Source organism: Oryzias latipes, chromosome 11, assembly GCF_002234675.1.
Source record: "Oryzias latipes chromosome 11, ASM223467v1".
Classification (NCBI taxonomy): domain Eukaryota; kingdom Metazoa; phylum Chordata; class Actinopteri; order Beloniformes; family Adrianichthyidae; genus Oryzias; species Oryzias latipes.
Window position 1 is genome coordinate 22,063,448 of NC_019869.2, and position 25,628 is coordinate 22,089,075.

The following is a 25,628-nucleotide window of genomic DNA, read 5'->3' on the forward strand; positions in this document are numbered from 1 at the left end:
ATGTAACCAACAAAAAATGTACTTATGGATTTGTTAATAAATTTTCAGCTTAAAGAAATAAGTTTCTGTGTTTTGAACCATGAAACATTGGACCTCCTCCCTGCAAACCAGCAGAACTACAATGTCAGCCATTCCTGTTTCTCCATGAGTTTGCTGGTGTTCTGCTTAAGTTGGTTTGGTGAGAGTGCCATAAGTCACTGAAAATTATTTTATTTCTAAACGAATAAACATTTTATATTTTGTTTTGAATTTTACACTACATTAGTGAGGACTGGAGAACCTCTATCTTCTTGTTGTGGACCCTGCTTATGTATCTTATTACTGTCATCTGAAAGCATTTTTGTTCTGCATGTTATAACTGAATGCAAAAAAACAAAAACAGCTGTAATGCCAGCAGGGAATTTTCTCCTAGCATTTTTGTGCAGCATTTGTGTTTAAGATAAACTTTAAGCTGCAATCCTCAATGCTTTGACTGTTATTGAATCTTATGCTTATGGAGCTTCTGTTCTTTAATTGTTGAAATATGCTGAGTCATTGCAGGATTTAGAACAGCTTTTCTGACAGAAAAGACAACCAGTATAAAACAGTTCAGATTATTTAAAAGGGCTTGGAAACAACAAAAAAAAAACGATTCAAAAACCACTTCTTTAAAAACTCAAGTTTTACTTCAGATAATTTTCCAAGTTGACAGCTAAAACCCCCTTTTCAGTATTTTTTTCTTAAGGTAAACTTCTTTGTTAATCTGTACATTTTATTTTGGCGGTTCAAATGAAATAGTCAATTCTTCTAAAAGTTGTTGCCCAAATAGAACTGAATAATTTTCCTCTTGTGAAACAGTGAAAGGGCAGGACACAAAGACAAAAAATATGAAATTATTTATTCCCAGCATGTGGTTGTGTACATCTCCAGCATGACACTGTGCACGAGAAGCATCACACAATACAATAACAGTGGTCATCTTTCCGACTTGTGGTTATACATAGGCCTTTAGCAGACGACCAGCCAGGCGGTCTGACTCGACTGTTCTTCTGAAAAACATCTTGCTTTGTTGTGGTTCTCATGTCAGTGTAAACACCACAGGAGCTACAGTCCTGGCTCTGCTGGGTGGTGAGACAGGATCAGGTGCTTTTAAGTCTTGACATTCTCATTTTTCTTTTATTTTTTTATAGGTTGTCCTGGTTAGGTTGCTAAGTAAATATCGGGGCTGTGGGACTATCCATCGAAGCTAAAACTTTGAAATTCTTTAGTGCAGGCTTGGTCTTTGTTTGGAAAAAGAAAAAAAAAAGAACAATGAGGAGATATCCCTCACTAACAACTTTATATGTCCCTGTTCTCCCCATTTTCAACATGCTCTCTACTAAGTAGCAAGCTAAACACGACTTTTTCATACCAAGGAGGAAAAGCTTGACAAAAAAAAAAAAAAAAATCTTTGCAAAAACACAAAAATGATACACATGCACACATTCCTGAAGGTGGAAACTGTAAGCACCTCAAAAATGTCAGATGGGTCAAATGAACAAACACAGCCTCCCAATGTGAGGTCATTTTCCTGTCGTTTTTACAGATATAAAGGGAAAATTAAAACCCCTCCTGCATTCAGCGACAAACCCAGAAGTCTGACTTCAAAGCGTGCCGTTGACTGCTGAAACAAAGCGGATGAATTCAAAACGGTTTTATTGCAAGGTAGATTTGGGAATAAAAGGCTTTGAGCACGGGCAACTCATCCGATTTTTTTCTTTTCTTTCTTCCCTAAATGTTAATAACCAATCTCTCCAGTTCTGGAACCTGTTTGGTCCACTTTGTTCCAGGACTTTGGACAGGCGGACATCCTTCAGGTTTGTTTTATGGCCAAAACCCCAGAAGCATACTTCATTAAACCAGTGTTCTTAAAGATACAAACAAAGCACAAGAGTCAAAGAAGTATGTCTAAACATGTGAGTAAAAAAAGAAAAGCCAATATGGCACCACAGATAAGTAAATGCAATAAGAGCAACAGGAACAAAAAAAAAGAAGCTTTTTGACAAGTAAAGCATCATTAGCTAATTAACTGAACAGGATGCGCATGGAGAACAGAAATCTTAAAATCAGAGATATGGCTGGCTAAGACTACAACACAGATGACGATGAGACGAAAGGAAAATGTACCAAAAAAAGGTTTAAAAGGTCAAAAATGACTTCCACTCATTTCACCTGGATACAACTCAGTTGATGGGTTATGGTTTGTCCCATCGAGAATGTTTTAATAAGCGGAAGTCTTTTATAAGCTATTAGGAGACCACATGCTGTTCAGCGTTACAGGTTCTTTAAATACTGGCCTAGTGCTGGTTGTGCGTGTTTGCAAGGGGATGGGCAACAACCAAAAGTCATCTTCTCCAACTCGGCTTTTCTTTTGGAGCCGTTCCACTCCATCCTCCACACATAAATCATATCAAAATGAAAAAGTTGAAAACACATAAAATTCATTGCCCCGCCCCTGAATGAATATCCTCCCTAGTCTCTTCTTTTTAACTCCTCTCCTTCGGTAATAATGTTTTCAATATGAAACAGCGGACACACCCATGTCAGATTCTAACATTTACATGGCTTCAGCGCAGTCTGTGCTTCCCATCAAGTGATCATTAAGAGAGACAGGGAGGGTGGGAAAGGAAAAAAAAAACAATAAAAAAAAAGGAGAGCCAGGCGGGGAGGTCCAGAGGGAGGCGGCTGCTCCAAAACAGAGGGTGGAGTATTACTGATGCCATCTGTCCTCCTCACTACTTCAGGATTAGATGAAGTCCATCGCCCAATTCATCTGGAAGGGAACCCAGGAGAGAGAAGAGTACATTAAATCCCCCCGAAAACGTCGACAGACGGCGGTTTTGACGCACGAGACCGTCGTTTCAAAGGTTTAGGAGCTGACCTTTAACAGTGCTGATTAAAAAACAGCTCTCGTCAGGCAAGTTGTAAACCATCTGGAAAAAGAAACAAACACAATGAAGGTACAAAAGAAGTTTTTCAAGTGTTTTAAATGAGAGGTTAAAAAAAGCTGCAGACAATCGTAAACCAATAAAAACTACTTTGAACATGAAACACCACTCAAGGACCTTGTCTGTGAAGAAACGATTATATTAGAAGAGTGACATCGCGCCCATGTTTGTTTATGTTCTATTTCAGTGCTTGCCCCTTTTTTACCCTCCTCTTTCGCTTCCTATTTGATTTCCTTGCAACCTCAGCATCCCTCACTGTCCCTCCTCTGAATGAGTCCATACATTTCTTGAAACAGATGAAGTTGAAATCTCAAAGTTTGCTGGGGATTTGTCAATTTTAGAGTTCCGGCATTTTTCAATCTGTTTGTTTACTCTAATAAATCAAGGGGCCACAGTAAACAAAGATTTTAATTGCAGGAAAACTAAAACACATTTAGAAATGCTAAAGCTTTCATGGAGAGGGTTGGTGCGGTTTGTGTGTCTTTTTTTGTGGTTGTTTTTGTTTGTTCCGGGTATTTTTCTTGTTATCATCTCTTTTATTATTATTTTTTTTAAAAGAAGATTGTGCAAAAGTACCTTTACTTTAACTAATATCCGTAATTTGATGGAGATTTTGTACAATTTTTACATCAAACAAATAAAGTTTGGAAAAAAAGAAATGCTAGATTTATTTGAAATGAGCCATTACTTAAAGGACAGTTTCCCCCCCAACCTACTAAATGAAAAATAACTAAAAAAACGACTGTGTCCTTACCAACATAATCAATATTTAGATCCAAAAAGTGAAAGTGCAATATTCAACAATTCAATTCAATGTACATTATGTTTATATAAGAGCAATTGCAGGTTATTTATTAGTACAAATGAAATACTACATCACTCTCTAAAGTCACCAGCACAGTCTTCTTATCCTTTGGTAACACTGGATCTACATATTTTTAGACTTTTCATTTGTTAGATCATTTTTTTAACGTTTTATATTTAAAATATGCTTTTATTTCTCATCATGACTTTTATATGTTCTTTTAAAAGCCTTGGGAGAATCATGATTCCATTGTGCATACAAGTACAATAAAGGAAATTCAGATTCTACTTACTTAACCGGTTATTTGCCATCTGAGGCTACGTTCACGCTGCAGGCTGAAGCTTTTGGCTGATAAATTGTGGGACGTGACTATTTTGAATAGGATCAAGACAGAACTGAAGTATAAACCAGCTGGACTTGCAGCAGCAACAACAGAGGTTTCAAAAAAAAGTGTTGACTTGAAGATAGGAGGGTTGTTGGACACTGATGCTATGGTATGCTAATGAGCTGTTTCATGTGTTGCCAGTTTGTGACCATAAACCAGCTTAATGTCATACAGACTGGACTTTAGGCTACGTTCCCACTGCAGGCTGAAACGACCCAATTCCGATTTTTTTGCCCCTATGCGACCTGTATCCGATCTTCTCATGAAAGGCTGAACAACACAGATCCGATCTTTTCAAATGTGAACCAGGCCACTTGGGTATGTGGTCCTGAATACTATAGTAAATAGAAATAGTAGAAAGTAAATGTAATAATGCAAAAAGTTGCTAACGTTAGCTACTTCTGCAAACAACGAGTGACGTTCACTGTTGAGTACTCTTCTGCGCATGCGGTTCAATTCAGGGTCATTTCACGGTCACACAGGAGATCACAAAAGTTTGCATTTAGTAGGAAATGTAAACGGCCTTGGAAAAAAAATCTGAATTGAGCATTAAGCCCTGCAGTGTGAATGTAGCCTTAGTTTTGTTGAATCACACTACACATAAAAAGACTGTGCTTGTAAAAGTGTGAGGATCAGGATGCTGACTACTGACCCAAATCAAAGGTTTTCTTTTTAAGTAGAATAAACCAGAATTATAAAAGGCCACATTTTTCATGTTGTGAACTACGGCAAGGAAAAAAAAAAAAAAAAAAAAAGTACATTTTTCTATTGAAAGAGACGCTTACTTCATTCATTCATAAAACAAGTTTTTTTTCTGCGCAACACTTTGGAGCATTTTCATTCTATTTATAATATTAAGTATGTAAATACGTACATTTGTTTTTGTTTTTTAACCATCTTGTTTTGTTCCTTTTTTCTCTTAAATGAAGACCTATTTTTTAGTATTTCTCCTTTTTGCTTCTTTTTTTTGGAGTAAAACTAACTTATTGTCTAACTTTTAACTTATTTTCAAAGAAAAAAATGGACTAATCTTTCATTACAACTACTTGAAGCAGCTATTTATCAATCAAATTCCAGGACAGCAGACAGAGAAAGAGGAAAACTGGATTCTGTTTAAAAAAAATAACTTTTGGACTGTTGTAGAAGAATTCCAAGACACTTACGGACTTGTTCAGAGTAGAAAATGCTGTTCATCATCTTTCTCCTTTTATTTCCAATGTCATATAGATTACTAAAGTAGCCGACTACTATACATTTAAGTAAATTGAGCATGGGGCTTGGTGATGACTAATCTGTGCGTATGTAGCTAGAACGTTTTCACTTTTCCATGCTGCTCCTACGCAGAGAATCTGTTAGCACACCTGTTAGCATTGTTATTGGTCCTACTTGGAAATTAAGTTTGAGGATTTGAATGGAACAGTCAGACAGCTTCCAAACAGTTAAACATACTTGGCTCGTACCTGGTCACTCAGCAGGATGTGAATGCCTGTCGGACCCTGTCTGTAGACCTGGTTGATCTTTCCCAGTGGAATGCTGCACACACACGCCATCTTCCTGATGAGCTCTGCAGCTGTGAGTTCCTCTAAGTACAGAGCGTGGTACACTGCAGAAAAGACGGGCGGCGAGTTTGCATGTCAGAGCTGCGCAGAGACCGACCGGCTCGCTAAAACCGCCCTTTTATGGATCCTCAAAACGTTTGCCTCACCGTGTAAACGAGGGGAGACGCCGTCGTCTCCATTTTCACTGCTGCAGTGTCTCTCCAGCAGGGGGCTCTGCTGAGGGGACTCTCTGCAGACGTACACAGTCAACCTGGGACGCACTGACCTGCAAACACGGTGATCAGTTTACACAGCAAAGGACACTTTCTGCTGGGGGGGGGGGGGGGGGGGGGGGCATTTTGTGTGTATGTGTTCATGAACATAAAGGAGCACGAAAAACACACACCTGGATTTGAGTGCATTGAATAGTCTGATTCCATCTGCTGGCCCACAGATCTGGACCAGGTCGTCCCGGGTTAGCTTTAACAAATCTGAACCTTAGAATAAACAGAAAAAAAAAAATAGTGTGGATAATGCTAATACACAAACTCTATAAAGCAGGGCAGATGTTATCCAAGACATTTTTGAGCTTTTAACAAAAATATCAGACAAAACTCAAAGTCCTTGATATTTTTTGCTTTTTGTTAGCCCTTTATAATAACATTTCTATAACTCTTCTCTATGCAAACAGAAATAAGTCGTGCATAAACATTTTTAGGGGAGGCAACAAGTCACGCTGTAGTACCAATATATCATAGTAGTATCTAATCTTTTGTACCTGTACGAAGGTCAACACACCATTACCTGAGAAGTGAGAGAAGAGCCGAGTGTAGGAGTCGAAGCGATTTTTCAGCAGCCACTTCTGCGTTTCCTGTATCGAGGCCGTGGAGCTCAGCTGCTGCACACGGCAACGACATAAATGTTAACAGAGTGGAAACAAGGATGGCTGAAACCTAAAACATGGCTGCTCACATTCAGCAACTCGAGGAAAACTCAGCAGGTTGGACAAACAGGACGTTTACAACCTAAACATCTAAGAATATTCTGTACAGGTATTTTTATCCAACAATCTTTTATTGTGAAGAGATGAACTTACTTAGATCATTTAAATATGTCTTAGAAAATGTTTTGGGACTATAAAAACAGAGGAAAAACCCTCACATTTAGCAGGAAAAGGCCATAAAAGATACAATTTAACTAAATGAAAGGCTGATAAACTGCTCAGTTATAAAGAGATGAATCCTCCTATTTTTCCAGCTTTCCCAATAACCAAAATCATTGAAGTTTCTTAGAAACGGATGTGTAAAAACCTTAGCTTCTCTGACCTCTGAGGTGCCAAGGCTACCAGGGTCTGCCTGGTGATTGGGAGAAGAAGAGTCGCTAAAACACAAAATGCCAAAAAAGGAGATTAAAACTGTTACCCTTTAAGCGAAATGATTGTTTTTCTAAGATGACACTAAAGATTGAAGTACCTGTCAAGTACTGAGGAGGCGGTGTAGGTGGACAAAGGTGTGGAGGTAAAGGTGGGTGTAGCTGCCTGGTTGGTGCTGGCATAGGCGGTGTCGGGCCACGGGGAGCACTGGGCAAAAAGTTGGACAAATAGAAATCTAGACAGTCTCACCAAGACAAAAGATGAAGCTAAAGCTACCAGAGAAGCTGCAGAGACATGAGATCTGGTAGAAGTTACCCTCACTCTTTCGCACCCGAAATAAACTATAGTGAAAGAGGGAGGACTGCAGATGGGGAATAATACTGAGGAGAGGAAGTATGAGGAAGAGAGCATGGTGCTTACACTGCCTCTCTTGGCCAAGGAGTCGCCACAGTCAGCGGGAAGAGTCCGTTTGCTGGACTTTTTCAGCTCGTGGTCGCCCGCTTCCTCAACGACGGGTTCAAGCCTAGTCTGCATGCAGACACACAGGTTAAGCAGGCGGCGCCCAACACTCACAGCCCAGGAAAAACCGGGGATAATTCACAGGAAATGCTTCCATAGGGTTTTCACTCTCACTGTTGGATTTCTTCCTGTTGGCTCAGTCACTTTGAAATGCGCCTGATTTCTTTAGCGTCACTTTTTACAAACTCCTCTTTACACATAAAACAAAGTGTCAAAAAATTGAGATAAATGCAGCTCTATAAGATCAATAACTGAAGGCACAGGAAGTATTTTTTCTACATCAATCATGTTTTCTTATAAAAATGCAAAATGCACAATTGCTAATAACTAAAAAGTTGATTTCCTTTTTGTACATTTAAAAACATTCTCCGGTAAAAAATACAGCAAAAACATACAAACAAACTTGTCGTTATGGAAAAAATAATACGCTAAGGAAGCCTAGTTATTGTAACAGTATAAAACAGGGGTCAGCAACATTTATGAAAAAGTGTCAATTTGAAATTTTCTCCTAAACAACTGTGTCATCACCATCCATAATGTGAACTTAATACAAAGACATACAAAAACATTTTTGCAATACAGTGATCCCTTGCTATAACGCAGTTTACTTTTCACGGTTTTGCTACTTCACGGATTTGCATCGCACATTGTGTTCTTCATTCTGATTGGCTAAAAAGTCACTCCGCTTCTTCTCTACCTGTGCGTCAATAACGTTGCAGTTTAATATGTACACGTACGTAAAACAGCTTGCCAAGTTTACATTACGTACGTTCAAATTCTCTTGCAATTTCTAGTTTCTCTGAAACCCATAGAAAAAAAGAGCGACAACAACTGCCTATCACTATAATGTTCTTCTCCCGAACAAACACAGCTGCACCGCGGGCTTCATAAGAAGAAAACACTGCAGAGCGGAGTCAGGATGCAGCGGCTCAGTCTGAAGAGCAGTGAAATACACCTGAGTCACTATTTCTCCGACTGTACTTTTGTTATTTTTTCATAGTCATTTTTAATTTTCTCCCGTTTAATCCAATTACTCGGGTCGCGGTGGGCGGGGCTATTCTCCACAATTTGAAGCCTTCTCTTCACATTGATTAAAATTATTATCTGACAGTAAAGTACAGACGTTATTGGTTTCTAAAGTACTTTTTATTTGTGAAACAAATGCTTGAGCCTGTAAAATGGTTTGTTCTTTCTTTTCAATGTATAATAGAGTATTTAATTGGATAATAATAGTTAAAAAAAATAAAGGTTTCTACTTCATGGATTTTACCTATCACGGGTTCTTTTTGGAACGTAACCCCCGCGAAAAACAAGGGTTTACTGTATAGCTGAAATGTTATTCAATTCACTAACAGCCGGTCAAATAGCTCTTTAAAACATATTTGGGCATCAACTCAAAAAGGTCCTTTCATAATAATATTGCACAAGGAAAATGGATCAAGGTTGAAAAAAGTATTGCAACTTTGTTCCAAACAAAAAGTACTGCATTTGTGGTATGTCACACCTACAGCAATAGGATTGGATACGTCAGAACAAAATACCATCAATCTATTAAAAAACTTCACAACCATTACCATGAAAGTAAATAAGCGTATCCTTTTGGTTTATGAGTAACTTCACATACGTTAATTTTTTCATGGTGCTTTTAAAGCAAGTGAAAATTAAGGTTTTTACCGTTTCGTCATAATGCTAAGTATAGTCATATATATTTTCCTCAATTGGACAGCGTCATTATTCATTTTTTCACCTCCAGCAAATGGAGCGATGATCAGCTGTAGTATTCACTTTAAAATCTTGTTCACATTTCATATTAACACTTGGCAGAACAGAAAGACATGCTGGGTTTAATCTAACCTAGCTTGGTTATTATTCAACAAATTGAACTCATAACGTTATAAATGTCAGTCGCTGCGAAGCCAAATAAAAACCAGCTGTGTAGTCATAAATGTGTGCCAGGATGACAGAATGAGGACGACATGCTGGATTGTTATACATATGTGCATAAAGTAGATATTATTTATTTTCTGACTGCTATCGATTGTTTTAAGTTTTTCAAAGCGATAATTCATATGGTTAAAAAGTTGCAAGAGAGCTTTTCACAAAAGGAAACCGTTTTCTGTAAATATCCTGTTGCATTTTTATCAGTTTTTTAAGTAAACGAGGCTCATAAACGCCTTTACAATATCTGTTTTTTAAACAGCGAACATGGAATTTGGAGTCTGTTCTGTGTGAATGTCAAACTTCAAAAACTACGACAAAAAATGATCAATAAAATAAATACCAGAAACAAATATGAACCACAATAATACATGCAGTATTGTTCCTTGTTTTTATATATATATACCAACACACACACACACACATTTTTGTTACCCCCCCCTCCACTTTCATGGTTCCATCACCACGCATCACAGTGTACCCTACATTTACACTGCTAAAAATAGCCAAAAATATGCATTTAATTGTGAGCTAAATATTGATCTCTCTTAATGCCGGCATCCTTCATATGGAAACCTTTGTAGCGGTTTATTTCTTTGTGCTCCGGCCACAAACCCTGTTTACTCCCCACGAGCAGAGTTCGTTTACTGACCTCTGATAAGACAGTGGTATCATAAGAAGGCTGGTACTTTTCCTTTTCTTGAGCGCTCCGTCTCTCCATCTTTTCCCGGTCCGTCTTCTGTTTACGGTCCGCCCCCTTTGGCTAAAAACGGAGAAAGCAAGCGATATCAGGACAGAGTGACACCTGATAAGGGTACTACTTTAGAGTTTATCCATGCGGCACAGTGCCCACCTTAAAGACTTTGATTTGGCAGGACGCAGAGTGAAGGTGCTCAGTGTACTCGCCACATTCTCCCTGGGCAAACGTGTCGATCTGGATCCGAAACGGGACGCCCTTCTCGCCCCCGTGCTTCCTGGGGGTGAACTCTGTGCTGATGCAGTGCACCTTCAGGCAAAAATAAAAAAAACATATGTTTGATGTAAGACCCGACTATCGGGACACGCTAGGAGAGAGCTTTTGTTACCTGCACAAAAACAGAAGCTCTTTTGTTTATGTCCCACAAAAACTCTGCAGCGTTAAGCTGGGAGGGGTTAGTCTTTGGCTCCACAATGCCCACCGACATAGGGATGTCTGTTGCACACACAGAAACCCCAAACAAAGATAATTGACCTGAGCGTCACACGTGACAGGCTGAGTTAACATTTCAACCAGCAAACTGTACCGATGTCAAGGAGGCGGTCGCCAGGGCGATTCCACTTCCAGCCCTCCAGCTGCTGGTGCTCTGTGTACTGCAGGCGGCGGTCGTGAAAGACAACTCGGACTATGCTCTTCACACAGAGACAATATATATTTAGTGGGCATGTTTGGAGAATCTGAAGCTTACATTCTGGCTGTGAAGGTCTACTCACCTTCACCATCTTGTTGTTTAGCTCTGGCAACTCCCCCGGCTTCCTGTTGTCCAACATCCGCACCTCATAAGACTGGCCTGAGCGAGACATTGAAATGAACTCTCAAGCATTCCTGTTGTGTGTGGCACATCAAAACCTCACAAGTGCTTCGGGGTCAGGCCACTTTGTTGATAGCTGAACTGATATTCAATGGAATATTTGGTATGACAAAAACATGGAATACATTAAACATATCCAGAACTGTTTTACAAATGTTATACATAGGGCAGGTTGATAAACTGATTTTATTGATTCATTTAAAAGATTTCTTTTTGGGAAAATCTGGATTTTATTTTCCCAGCACTCTGCATTGTTGAGCTTCTTGGTTTTCTTGAAAGGCGCAGATGTGAAAACGGCAGCTAGCAAAAAGAGGAGTTTGTTTTGCGAAGACAAAACGTTTGTTTCACGAGGTAAACAAGCACATGCGATACAAAAAGTCTCGCACTTTGATTGGCTGCAGGTCTTGTCAATCAATCTCTTCTGTCTCCAGTCCGGAATCCGTTCAGCTTCTTAAATCTACTTAAGTCTTTGATCGCGATCAGATCTTTGTTTATAATTCTATAATACTGGACTTATTGTTCTACAAAGGTTTGAACTTTGAGAGCTTAGGCAAGAGAAAAAAAAAAGTATCAAAAGGTTCCTGTCTGATAAAAGTGTATAAAGTGTTTAGTGAAAAATGTTGCAGCCTTGACACAACTACAGAGATTTCACCTATTGTGGGTTATTTTGCAATTGCCGCGATAAATGAGAGACCAGTGTATATTACAGTGAAATAAACACACAGTAGGAACAATAAGAAAAGGCCTGAATGAAGAACAACACGAATAAAAACTCGCAAAAGCAGCTGCAGTTAGGTGACACTGCAACTACAGTTAAGATGTTTTTAAACCTTTTTTTTGTCTTTATAAAGAAATGGATTCAGCATAGAATGTGCATTTAAAAAAAAGTTCCCGATATAGAAAAAAGATCAAATGGATTAGGGGAAATCATCATATTAAAAGGTTGGGATGACGCCCCATCGAAACAGTTTTCCTGAGTTCCAAGTTGAGGAATGTTTTAGCGGTAAATCTCTCCAAAAATACTTTTATTCTAAACATTGTTCATGCAGGAATCAACTCGTTAGCAAGAATTTCTACGTTTTTGTTTTTTACATCGTCTAATATTACCTTCTCATTTATTAAGATTTAGATGGAGCAAAAAAAAAAAGTTTATATGTATTCTTATCCCCACAATACATCCAGGCTTCATTCAATTCAATTCGTATAGCCGAAATTCACAACAACAGTCGTCTCAAAGGGCTTCGTACCAGTAATTGTAAAGTGAACATCCAATCAAAAGGCTCATAGATGCCTAGAATTCAATAGGAGAATACTAAACTTGAACTAAACAGACTAAACTAAACTGGGCATCCCTGCCCTTAGACCCTCCTTTAATAAATTAGGTTTACGAAAAGGGCCCTCCAACACTAGTTGAGAGGCTTAGGTGTGTGTTTTTTGGAGATGGGGGAGCTGCTCAGACCCGTAAATAGTCAAAACAGAGTCATCTATGCAGCTTGCACCTCGTGTTTAAGGAACAATGTCATTAAGACAAAGAAAAACGAAATAAACAGGCTTAAAGAAAGCAGGAATGCATCATCATTCAAAAGGGGAGGTGGTCTCGAGTTACCACCTTGTGTGATTGTCTGCTATACAGCAGCAGCTGCTCAGGTGTTAAGGGGGAGATCTTATCAGAACAGTCCTGTAAAAGTCGTTAAAAAAAGGAACGGGCTTATTCACGCACTGCTGAGGAAATTATCTAGACGCCAAAGCTCAGCCATTTTTCAAGCAAGTCACAAATAAATGGAGGAGTCAAACCAGAGAACAAAGGTCTCGAAAGACTTTTGTTCTTTTCAAATCACACCCACTTCAGTGTGACTCCTCCAGCCCCTCCCAGCAATAGTTGTGGAATAATCACTCAATAGCTCAGATTTCCTGTTTGTTCCTGTTTGACGGATGAAGCAGAGACTTTTAGTTTTCCCATTTCTATGAAAAAGGAGATTTGGATTTACTTCAAAGAATGTTAAAAAAGGCAAGAAACAAATGGGTAACAAAAAGCGTACTAGCAGTCCATTTGGCTTCTTTTACACTGTGGATCTTCAGTTTCTGTGAGAACAGAGCAGAGATCTAAAGAAAAGTATTTGTTTTTTTCAGTAAAGATTACATATAAAATTGTAGTTTGTTATTTAAAAATCAAAATATTTCGATTGCTTTTTTGCTCTTTTCACTGTTCTCTGCCATGTTTTTATTTTACTTTTATTTTTTCAAAAAGCCTCCCGTCATTGCAGACAAGCAACAAGTGATGTCAAGTTGAATCCATTCTGGTAGCTTTGGAAGAAGCTCAAGTCAGTCTGGGGGTTAAAAAAAAATAAAAATAAATAAAAAGGTTAATTAATACTGCTGGGAATGCCATAAAAATAATATCACAAATGAAATCTTTGACTCTACGTACACACCGGCATGCGATGCGTGTTCAAGAACGTGTTGAAGGGGAATTCTTGAACGCGTTTTTAGTAAACGGTGGACTGTCGCTCCCTGATTCTAGCAAACGTCCTCACAGTTGGAAGAGGCTTGGTATAAATCTTGTGAATCTTGCACAAGGCTTTTGTTTTTCACAGCCCTGTTCTGATTTTTGAAAGACTTCGTGTCACGTGATTCCAGCCGTACACAAACGGCAATTATTAATTTCTCCTCCGTGATTGATTTTCAAACGGTTGGCACGTTCATGTTTTGAAAAGGACGCCAACAACACATCAATACCAAATCCTAGTCCCAAATTAGTCAAAGTTCAACTGGTTTAATTTTTGATGTGCGTTCAATGGATGTGCGTTCTGTATGTAGAGCCCAAAAATGGACAAAAAACAATGTGTGAATGCAAGAGTTTTGAACACGGACACCCGAAATGTGCATTTTGGCATGTTTGCAGAGACTTTTCAATGTAGGACTGTGAGTACGAGGACTTTTCTGTGACTCAGCTTCAAGCAAGAAAAATACATTTTAGCTGGGATGATCTAAGAGTATAAGATATATAAAAGATAGAGTGTAAATATTGGACTCATAAATGAGAATACCACATAAAAGATCAAGCGTGTCTTGTTTGTTTCTCTATGTTTAAAGGACAATTGTTAAAGATTTGTAAATAATTATGTTAAACGCTGAATGAAATCTGACTTGATAACTGATGTGTTGCCATGACTTAAGCAGGACTGCAATAGAAGCTCCAACTCCATCAAGTTTGTTTAATGACTGTCAATAATCAAATGGCATCACCTTGGTTCAGGTATGTGAGCGTCTCCTCGTGCAGCTTGACGGCGGGCGAGGTGGCGGCGCAGAGCACATACCGGAATGGGAGGTTTTTGGTCTCGCTCTCGGGGGGGAGGCTGGAGTCCTCCTGCTTGAAGATCGGCAGAGCCAACACATCACTAGGAGGGGCACAGAGAGGATGGAGTCAAGAGGAGATCAACCAGCAACCCTCCACTTCACTTTAACAAACGCGGCGCACAAAAAGCCAACACCCAGGAAAGTCTAATCACATGACTGAAACAAAATTCACTTAAAAATGACATATCACTTCATCATATCCATGAAACCATTTAATGTAAAGCCATTTATTGTATTTTTTAGACAACACGAAACGTTCTTTGCCCATTTTTAATGAGATGCTGCAACTTAATTGATAAAAATTCCACCTTTTGTCAGTTTGAATTTTTAATTCAAGTGAAAACTGCTTTTAAAACTAATTAACACAAGCTTCAGAAGGAAAAATTGACAAATCATTTAGCATTCAGTCAAATTGAAACTGATCAATAAAAGTGGGAATCGACATGGGAGTCGATTCAGTATTTTGGGCTGCGACGCTCAGCCCTGCGTGGGACTGCTGCAGGTTAAACAAACAGAACATTCAGAGACGGCCTGAGCTACTAACATCAATTATCTCTCTCACGTGGCAGCAACTTTAGACCTGCCTCCTCTAAACTTGTACTAAAAACACACTGCAGGGGTGACCGAGGATGCCAAGTGTACATTAGACTCTGTGGTTCTGGTGCGTTTGTGGAAAATAAATTAGATAGGAAAATGCAAATGAAACAGGCATACTGTCCTCCTGCTGTGGCTTCTTTGCTCCTCGTCTTTTAAACTGCTGCACTCTACAGTTTTTCACTAGATTCAATCTCGTGGGCGTTTCGTTTGGAAGTTCGGTGCCAACGTGTGTAACGCGGTCCTGCTGAGCCACGCTAACCCGGCCCTCACCCCACAGCCCATTCCTGAAATTCAAGGAGTGCATTTCAGGCAAACACGTGGAGACATTCTGTTCCTAACGGCTGCTGGCTTCAAACACTCCCTTCAGCATCACAGATAACAAGCTGCGTTTGGACTAATTGACTTACAGGCATACCAGAAATTCTGTACTGTGAACTTGCTGGCTCTCATTTGCACAGCTGGCACTAGGAGCAGATGGACAAGAGCGTTGGTGATAAGACATGCTTATCCATGCAGGGTTTTGCCCCCTCACAGAAATATGCCCCCTTTGACCTGTTGCATAAAGCAAGTTCCCCCGCTAACCCGCCAAATGACAGCAAAGGAGTACAATTTATATACACTTCTTTAGAAAAATTAAAACCTTAACATAAAATAGTTTTTGCCGCCTGTAGATGTTCAGAACTGATGTGTCAAGTGTCAGCAATTTTACAAAATGTATATCTTAATCTTTAGTCACAAGTGACAAAGTCAGTGGTAATATTTGAGATGGGGTCTCCTCTTCCCCTGAAACATTTTTTCCACAATTTTCCCCATTATGCTTCCTGACCCCATCATCCTTAAAAATGACTGGAAATGAAAAATGCATGACTGGAAGAATCTGGCCATTTGCTGTATTTAAGTCGTCACCTGACCCAACTTGTGCCACGCTGAAGCACATTCATCAAAATCCTTTAGGGGAGGCTGTAGGGGGGGACCCTTACATGCTTATTCACTCAAATCCCAGAGCTGATGTCTTTTTTTTGGCCAAAAAGCCCATTCAACATTTAAAAACCACAAAGGAAAATGCATTTATCTGAAACTCAAAATACTTAAATACACTTAATGAGAATTCAAATACCAGGATAACTGCAACAGTGACCAAAATGAGTACATGGTGCAACATCTGTACAGTATGCGGTTAGTTTAATATTCACAGCATAGACGACTACCAATTAGGTTCAATTTCCTATAACTCTTCCATTATCCCAACATAAAAGACTCACCCCAAGGTAAAAGATGCTTTTGGGGTTTTGGAAAAGTTCGGGAAGCATTTTACTTGTGACAGAGGATATAGAGATTAAAATTGCATTTCTGGGCATTTCTTTATTCAAATCGTTGTGAATCAGGAGCAAATGAAAAAATGTCGTTGGAAAAAGTTTGTAGCCGTGATGTAGGTGCCACAACCGGCAGCCCAAATTCTCCCTGCTCCCCTCCATTCTGATGCATCAACTTGCAGACGACTAGATCCACATACGTCTTTGTCCCAGGTGGCATCCGGCTCCAAACTGTATGGCTGGATAGCTCCAATATTGCTCCCCATTTTTGTTGCAGTGCTCATATTAGATTGTGGTTGTAAGGGGCTGTAAGCTAGCAGGAAAGAATGTAAACATAAGGATGTCTGGAAGCAGGGGCGGGTTTACTTCGCACCAACAGCCCTGCTCTCAACGCAGAGGAAAGTTTTTAATGAACTACCACCCCTATATTGAAAGTAAAAGACCACTGGGAATGCTTCAAAAATAAAGGGCCTTTATCATTAATAATCAACTTTGTATAATGTTCATTTATCATTATAAACAACTGCAAAGTGGCATTTTGATCCATTCATGCATTTCTAAGCATTCCTCTAAAAGTCTGCGCTCTGAGCGCAGCAGCCCCTCCCAATCTATGAAAACGAGCAGGTTCTCACATTGTGACATAGATAAGTGAGGAACAGTCCCTTCCAGGAGTCTGCGCTGACAGCACCCCCCCCCCCCCCCCCCCCCCCCCGGGCTAACAAACACCCATTTCTACATGGAGGTAGCGTTTTTTGGCAAAAACTCTTTCATTTTAAATCCACAATATGAACATTTATCTTTGCAAAAGTTCAGGCGTTGTTTTTTTTCCATGGGCGAAATCCTGACAAGCTGTAGGTTGACGTCACGAAACCTTTAATATCACACTTTTGATCATTTTTACACAATCCCATCTTACCGTTTTGTTTAAAACAGTTGTAAATAAAACTAAAATAATAACTTATGTCAGTCTTCCTTAGAAGTTTCAAGATGCTGTGGTAAGTAAAATATAGGAAAAAAAATATGCACCAAAAGCTGCATCTATCATATAAATCCTCAAAGGGGAAACTGGAGAAATTGTACGTCAAATAAATTTAAAAAAAACGATATATCGTAAACATTGCATTTTCTAAAACCTCCCATCTGAAATGATCAAGTAACATATTCAATATGAGTCACAATACAATTACATTATTATTTGGCTAAACAATTTAAATAGCTATTGTTTTGTTTCTTGATTGTGTTGATTGAATTATAGAATTATTTTTGTTCCATGTCGTGGCACCCTGCAGTGACTGCTCAACCCCAGATCCCAAAACAAAGAGAAACCATTACACCCAGCACAAAGGGGGCAACGCGGGGGTTGGATGTGACCTCAGCGGTTCAAGGCAGTGTGTTTTTTCTGCGTTTCGAACGCAGTATTGAGCTATGGTTAGCATGTTGAGTCCATGATCTAACCTCATGCTGTAGGCTCCAGCTCCCAGCTCCTGACCGATGCCAGACAGGCTAGCATCGAAGTCATGAACCAGCCCCGACTCAATGGTGGCGTCGTCTATCTTCAGAACCCAGGCCATTGGCCCCAGCTCCTTGTCCTCGGCTTCTACACGGAGGGCCGCCAGCTTGCTTCAGGTATTAGCCGTGGGGACGAGAGAGGAGACGGGCTCTGCAGCTCCGAGCGATAGATACCGCAAGAAGAAAGTTATGCTGCTTGCCCGTTAGCCTCACCTTGGCATGCTAGGCTGGAGGTTTCCGCAGTCGCTGGATTTGTTCCCATATCTCTAGCGAGCTTTCGAGTGGTTATTTTCCATACAGTGCGGTGTCCCACCAGAAAAGCAACAACAGAGTAACCCTCGCTCGGTTAAATAGTTGGTCGTGACAGGAGATGCGAGCTAATTGTCGGCATGCTAACGTTAGCCAGCAGCTAACTTAACGAAGACAGCTTAGCCAGCTAGCGGGACCTTAACCCCAAAAGTCTTCAGGACGAGCCTCCAAACAGCGGAGCAATCATATTTTCAAGACAATCTTGAGAGATTTTGTCCTTATAATCCACACGCCGCATCCCTCACACCGTCCGCCCAGCTGTTGCTACCCGCTAACAAGCTAAGTAGCATCAACTTTACTTCACATCAGCTGTCCGGTGACCTAAGAAGCGTTCTCCTCCGGCGCTCCTTGAACCATCTCAAAACAAATTCTTCTTTTCATCGCGGTGGTGGCGCTGAGGATTTCCGCCTTGAAGACGCCGTCTTCTGACCGTCCAAAGTGTAGCTTGTGACACAGAACCAGGCATCAACATGGCTCCCGCAACATTCAGTCTGTTTAGTCTGCAGGGCTGCCACTGCCAGCCCCGGGAATTATGCCAAAGCGGCAACCGCCCAATCAGAAGCAGCCTCCTGTGCCAAGCGCAGAGCGATCAGCCAATCAGAGCCCTCCCTGCTTCCGTCATTGTGTCCGACTCGAGCTGTGCTCTGGCTGCCAGGAACTATGATAAAATTACAATCGCTGTCAACAAACACCAAAGTTTACACCACCTTTTTATAACAGTATAGTATTATACGCACAACAAAATAAAAGCATGCCATCCTCGTGAGCGTTTATTCGACGCGAAAAGGAAAATAAGTTTGCAAAAACGTCCCCAAAACTCAAAATGCCTGAGCCAGCGATTAATGAAAACTTTCTCTCTTTTTTACCGTGTGTAGAAGCTCTCGCTTGTTTTCTGAGGCGGGAAGCTTTCAGTGTAGGGCGGCCAAAACAACATAGCGTCTTGCGCCTCACTTCTGCTGCGGTGGAGCGTCTGAACAGCACCCGAGGGGTCGATGCATGTCCGAGCAGTCTCTCTGTTTACCTCTGCAGCTCCACACCGTCTGGTCAATAATTATCCGCCAGTCGAGTCTGTGGGTGGCAAAGTGTTTTCAAGCACCAATCTATTTCGACTCGTTCTGAAGACCCGCCTCATGGCTTTAATAGTCCATTCTAATTCAAGTTTTCTTATTTTTTCTACAAAAAAATAAACATAAAAATGAGACCACGCATCTAAATAAAATTAACAAACCAATCATTTTCAACATCTTTAAAAACATTATTTCTGATGAATAAAACATTTTACAAGCTTTAAAGCCAGTGTTCTTTCAGTGTGATGTGAAGTTGGTTTGGTTTGCAACCGTTCCCACAAGTAGTTATCTTTGCATCAAATGGCGTATGCTGACTTCCAGGGAGGCCACTGGGTTTATGTGGTCCCCTCTTTAGCTGCTCCTAAATATAAATATACAGCCACCAGAACAGGATCCATATGTGAAATTTAGCACCAGTTGCTCAAATAGCTATATTACATAAGGCTAAAACATTTTTCCTTTACACCTGTTCAGCCCAAATGTTTGGTGAGTATTTGGCAGTCACAGATTCTCCAAGATGTCCCAATTAAAAAGATGAGAGAGGTCTGGAATGTTTGTCATAGATAAAATTAAACTGTGACAGACAGAAGGTAAAAAAAAAAGAACCCAGGAAATCACAATTTTAATGAATTTATTTATCTAATGGTGCCAAAACTAGGTATTGATCTCCCACAAACAATTCTGTTTCCTTAAGAAGCTCTTCTATTCTCCACTTGCACAAGTGGCAACAAGTCCAAAGATATATTTTTAAATGAAGTGTGGACACTAAACATTTGCATACTGTACATGCTCCTTCCATGTGAAGAAGTCAAGCAACTCATGTCTCATTTTGATCTGTACAAGTTCTTTATTTTAAAGCACAGCTTTGTAAATGCACTGAGAATACAACAATGAAATCTAGAATGTTATGAGAGGAAAGAAAGACATGAACAAGATAAAAGTGAAGGACAACTGTTTTTCAGCCCTGGAAATAATACATTTCTACAAATTTCTCATTGGAGAAAAAAACAAAAATGAAAAAAACAAAACAAAAAAAAAACGTGAGACTACAACATGCGCAACCGAGACAGAGGGGGAAAAATTATGAAACATTTGGGGCAAAGGTGTGTGCACCTTTCCACACAGAACTCTCCTCAATGACAGTTTACTGAATATTTAATTTTAATATCCTTTAGTGACACAAATCCACTATGTGATAATTGGCCACATCCTGTCATAAAGCACCCATCTCCCCCTCCATGTTGCTTGAAAGTGGGTTGATCCGAGTTAGGCTGGAAGAAATGGAGGATGTGATGATCTGAAAGGGGTGGACATTGTTCATTTCATTTTAAAAGCCCGGTCTGACTGTTCTGAGCGTCAGCAGGACCCAGATTAAAAAGTGACTCTTGGACATTTAGTCTCATGCACAGCCAAGCAGAGCAACGGGTCCAACGTTTGGGATAGTGTCTGAACCGCTTTGCTTTGAGTGGCGGTTAGTACTGCGCGGGTTTTGGCTGGTCGTACCTTTTAGGCTGGTCAGCATCGCTCTGAAAGGGTGTTTCAGTGAATGTGTGAGTGAAAAGAAAATTCCAGGTTTTTAAAAAACAAAACAAAACAGAAAACACTGCAGTAAAACAAAATCAAACTATGACACAATGTACATTCCTGTCTACCTGGCCCCCGGTTTCTTATCGTTCATGAAGGAAACCAAAAAAATAAAAAATACGGCACTATTTAATCATTGCAGGGTTTGATGAATTTGAAATTCCAGAAAAATAAAGACATGCATATGCACCGTTTTCTAATAACAATATATAGTTGGGATCCAACAGGACCCACCCTTCCTCACATCATCCTTTAGTGGCGAGTGACAAACCTTGGTGGCGTATGCAACTGCACAAGTCTTTGTTCAGTCTGAGATCACAGCGGATGCTCAAAAAAACCCTTCCTTTTCTTTGTAGTGAAGAAACGAATGCCAATGGCGTGTGGATGGATCAGCTGTTGACATAAGCAGTTGTCATTTTTTAAAAGTTTGGATCTGTTTGGGTGTGACGTGATGAGCAGATGTGTGGTTGTGATGTTGTCCTGTGAGATGTGCATGTATCTCCTATAGGGCTTCAGTCGACGGTTCCCCTCCGCTGGAGCCCGACTGAGCACGCTTGATGTACAGATTCAGCAGCTTCAGCTATAAAAGAGAAGATGGCGGACACGTTTAAAAAAGAAATCACTCAATAAAGCAGGTAAAGTGGAAAAATTTCATCAAACTCTCACAGGAATGAAGGAGTGAGGAGCTCACCTTGCTGCTGGAGAGCTGACTTAAGTGCGGTTTGAGGTCTTCTCCTATAACAGCATAAATGGCCACTAAGCAGAAGACGCAGGCTTTCCTTACACTGCTTTCAGAGTTGTCATAACCCTGTTAAAATTAAAATAAAAACAGTCAATAAATCAGATTTCTATAGTCCCAGTTCTGCTCCATTGCAGAAATGGAATTCTGAGAATTTAGTTTTTAGAGCTAATTTATGTTTTTGTAATTATTTGTTTAAAAAAAAAAGATGCATTTTAAATAAATTATTGCTTTACTAGAACTTTGTTGCTAATTATTAGTATTTTACTTTATTTTTTTTGAAACTTTTGTCCCTTTTGGCTTCCAGGATCATGTGACCAAACTGAAAAAAACAGGCCCCTTAGAAATAAACCAACATTTCTTACCTTATTGACAGATTTTCATCAAATAACAAAAAACAAAAAATGGGGTAAAAAATGTTCTTACCAAGAATTCCTATTTTACGTTTTCATAGTGCAGGTCTAGGAAATGTTAAAAGCATAAAAGAGAGGCTTGCTGGTACATGTGGTTTCTTCAATACACGGTAGAAGCAGAATCCGTCCTAAACATTATTTTAGTGCCAGAGCTCTCTAAAACTTTATACATCGGGTCTGCCATCTTGGCAAAGTGAATCAAACACACCTAGTAGATGTTCTTTACAAAACTACTCTGTGGCTGCGTGGGATTTCCTTAGAGAAGACCCTCCACACAGAAAAGAACATACTTAAACTGCTGCGTTTTCTGGTGTACATTCGTGGTTTCTGGCTGTGTTGTTAGGATTTAAAGGAGAAATCCACAGACGGAATGATGGAGGCTTATTAAGCCATGAAAAACTGTTTTTTCATAAAACACAGTGACAAAAAATGGCTTTAAAAAAAAAAATTAAGTTCTCTTTAAGGAACTTTTATAGATTTTTAAACATTATGCCAAAATGTAGATTTCTCGTTGAGTCTAACATCTCACAAGAAATATTGAAAATTATATTTATTTCTAAATTTAAATAAATTCAATGAGAAAAGCAGCTGTTCTACCTGAACGAGTCCTGGAACAATCTCAGGTAACATGCTGATGAGACCCTCTCGAGGGATCCTCTCCACCACCTTGGTCTGCATCTTGATAGCAGCCAGGTTGATGGGGTAATCGGCGGACTGGATGATGGGGCACAAAACTTTGATGCACTGCTCAGGGCTGATGGACAGGGCCAACATGGCTGCCGTCTCCTCCGCCGCTCGTACCACCTTCAGAAACGCAAAGGACGACGTGGCATTTCACATTTCACGGCTCATGTGTGTCAGACAAGCAAATAAATGAAATAAAACAGTTCTGTAAACAAAAGAATTGAGTCAGGAGAAGGGTACCTCCTTATGAGGATCTTTGTGAGCCTCCAGAGCCTTCATAATTGTGAGTTCTGCATAGTTCTTGAACCTCCAGGGCTGCTTACCCAGAATCTCCCTAAGCACCCGCAAGGCTAGTGTTCGGATCACATGCTAAAAGAGTGAAAGAGATTTAAGATCAGAGGAAAATAGCTGAGATTCTTCCGCATGCAGACTCCCAGCGTACCTCTCTGTCACCCATCGTCTCCAGCAGCAGCAGCAGGATGGTCTTGAAGTGTTCATCCCACACCTGTAGTGTGTTCTCGCGGATCAACTTCAGCAGCTCCCACAGCGCCGCCTTCCTTTCCTCAATGCGCTCGTTGTGATTGGACAACTCTTTGAGGAGCTCGGCCACGAGCTCCGACTGGTCCAGGCCGCTGTCTGCTGAGAGGCAGCGGGACAAAGACGTTCAGAGATCGCCGGTGTTGCTCCACAGGCAATTTCCTGCCAAAGAAACGTTCGCTTACCGTCGGTGAGATGCGCCGAGTCGTCCAGGCTGGTGTCTTTGCGGCTGTGTTTAAAGGGAGAGTCGGAGAAGTGATCCCGCGCCCCACGGGGGCTGGAAGACAGGAGGGGGGTGTTCAGGAGGGACGTCTTGTTGTCAAGAGCCATGCGGCCGCCGTCTACCAGCTCTGAACCTCGGCCGTCCATTCCCATACCCCCCTGCAAGAAGAAAAATGAAAGAAGAAAGTGACCAAAAATTGTAAAAATATATGACAAATTAAGATGTTTTGATCTTTAAAAAAAAACAACGTAGAAAATGAAGCATATTCTTTTTTTAATCCAAAAAATGAAGTCTAAAAATCATCAAAAAATGTCAGCCTATGTTTAGAAAAATATGGGAAAAATATTTCTCATCATTGCTGCATTTTTTAAATATTTGAGCAAAAAAACAAAAATTGTACTTCATTGAACACTACCATTATCAGGTTCACAGAGAAAGCTGCATTTTAAAAAACAAAACTTCGTTACAACTGCCTTCAAAATAAAAGTGTCACAGGATGTGAAAAATTAATTACTATAATTCGAAGCTTCAGGTCATTTTTAATGTGGATCCACAAAATACTGGTTTTGCTGCTGAATTTCTCTGACAACATTTTGTGAAGATAAATTTTAAAGGGAAAATTTTTCCCCAATACGGTTGCAAAACAAATGTTCTTATATCAACTTTTTGGCAACTTTAAAAGAGCTGAAAGCATTTCAAATTTAAAGAACCACAACATGTTCTTGTGGAATTTTTCTGATCGAGGTCATATTTTAAGAAAACTGGGATTAAAATTGCATTTTTTGAATTTTTTCAAAATATTTTATTTTCGTTTTTAAATAGACAAAATCACAGACAAGCAAAACGAACACTTCAGGCTCTTTGACCATTACAAAACAGAATGAAAAACTACAAGTAAATAAATAATTGCCTGTTACACTCTATTCAATATTTATTTACAGGCCGTCCAAATAGGGCATAAAGAGAAGAAAGAAAAATGAAGTCTCAATACAGAGCTAAATAATTTTAACTTTCTGAAAACGATTTTAAAATTGCATTTCTAAGTATTTCTTTATTCAAATCGATGCAAATCCGAAGCAGACGAAAAAATGCAGTTTGAAAAGGAGCTTAATTGTGACAGAAAATACTCTTGGCGGGCCACAAGCTCCCTGCTCCACTTTGCTCCGCAACAGGGAGAGAAAGGGGGGCGGGGTTGCTCTGTGCCAACGTTCTCGCCCACAACTCAGAGGCAAATTTGGAATGAACTCCTGCTGCTCTGCAGAAACTATGTTCTAGAAAACTACACAGGTTTTTGGCATTATCAGAATTAAAAGACCACTGGGAACGTTTTGAAAATAGATCAAAAGATGATCAGAATGGGACTTTAAATTCCCACTCAGTGATTGAAACCATTAATGCCAGCTGAGCTCATGCCTGGACCATTGTGAAATTCAATAATTGGTCAAAATGCACTTGGAAATAGAAGAAAACTATTTTATTTCTGGGAGTTCTTATCTAACATGGTTTCTTATCTTCCATGGTAGGATAATTTAAATCCATGAAGATAAATACAAGGCCTCCCTTTGTCTTGGCATGGCAACGTCACAAAAAGAACTACTCTGCAGAGGCTGACACTCCACCCGCTTGAGAGGCGATGAGAAATAAGTGCTCTTGTTTGTGTGTATATAAATTTACACTAAAAGCGAACCGTCCCTGCTGTAGCCTGCTGACTCAGATGTGCTGATGACATGAGGGCCGGTTGAGTTTCAGATAAGTCTCATGGGAAATGTCAGGGGGGTCACTCCTCCGTGAGAGAACAGTATGTCCTTATAAGTGTCCCGGCTCAGTGGGAGGGACTGCAGCGGGAGCAGAGTTTGTGTACCAACTCAGCACTCACACTGAAACACACACAAAAACTGCACAGGTTTTGGTGATAAAATCCTCGTTTTAGCCATCAAGCTGGCTGTAAATGGAAGCTTTTATCGAGGATTCATTTCTTCAGCACTGTAGGCCTCTCAGTTCCTGCAGAGGTGTCGGAGTGGATCACATGTCCGTAACATGCACTATATGTTGGTGTCAAATCCAAGAAAACACATAGGATTACAACTTTTCTAAGAAGCCAGGGAAATAAATTCTTGGTGTTGAGCACCTGTCAGAATAAAATTCAAGGAACGTTTTTGATCTAAAATAGCCTTAATACTGAATTAGAGTGTGTTTTTTTATTTT

General features: G+C 40.0%; 2 protein-coding genes across 41 annotated transcripts in view; both read right to left on the bottom strand.

Annotated features, from left to right (window-relative positions):
* Nucleotides 1–858: 858 nt before the first annotated feature.
* On the bottom strand, nt 859–19,210 carry ubp1 (upstream binding protein 1). 6 transcript variants are annotated; one of them, XM_023960131.1, is made up of 16 exons: nt 19,043–19,210; nt 14,338–14,489; nt 10,994–11,070; nt 10,807–10,912; nt 10,609–10,715; nt 10,377–10,529; nt 10,176–10,286; nt 7,487–7,594; nt 7,167–7,273; nt 7,005–7,074; nt 6,499–6,592; nt 6,101–6,191; nt 5,862–5,980; nt 5,617–5,759; nt 2,900–2,951; nt 859–2,791 (listed from the first exon to the last, which is right to left on the bottom strand). In XM_023960131.1, the coding sequence occupies exons 1-16, from the start codon at nt 19,108–19,110 to the stop codon at nt 2,754–2,756; spliced, it is 1,596 nt and encodes a 531-aa protein (XP_023815899.1). In that variant the 5' UTR covers nt 19,111–19,210; the 3' UTR covers nt 859–2,753. The 6 variants fall into 6 exon arrangements, with proteins under 6 accessions (XP_023815899.1, XP_023815900.1, XP_023815898.1 ...); XM_023960132.1 differs by lacking the exon at nt 19,043–19,210 and adding an exon at nt 18,081–19,019; XM_023960130.1 differs by lacking the exon at nt 19,043–19,210 and adding an exon at nt 17,814–19,019 and having other exon boundaries at nt 6,499–6,589; nt 7,020–7,074.
* Nucleotides 19,211–20,067: 857 nt separating this feature from the next.
* The window catches only part of clasp2 (cytoplasmic linker associated protein 2), a 52,584-nt gene continuing 47,023 nt past the window's right edge, over nt 20,068–25,628 (bottom strand). For 30 of the 35 annotated variants that reach the window (XM_023960112.1, XM_023960114.1, XM_023960111.1 and 27 more), the window contains 6 exons: nt 23,386–23,581; nt 23,106–23,302; nt 22,904–23,032; nt 22,577–22,783; nt 21,519–21,635; nt 20,068–21,407 (listed from right to left, as the gene is read on the bottom strand). In XM_023960112.1, coding sequence (XP_023815880.1) covers nt 21,330–21,407; nt 21,519–21,635; nt 22,577–22,783; nt 22,904–23,032; nt 23,106–23,302; nt 23,386–23,581 — 924 coding nt within the window. In that variant the 3' untranslated portion in view covers nt 20,068–21,329. The remainder of the gene's footprint in view (nt 21,408–21,518; nt 21,636–22,576; nt 22,784–22,903; nt 23,033–23,105; nt 23,303–23,385; nt 23,582–25,628) is intronic. The other 5 variants (XM_023960124.1, XM_023960123.1, XM_023960122.1 and 2 more) reach the window with 1 other exon arrangement.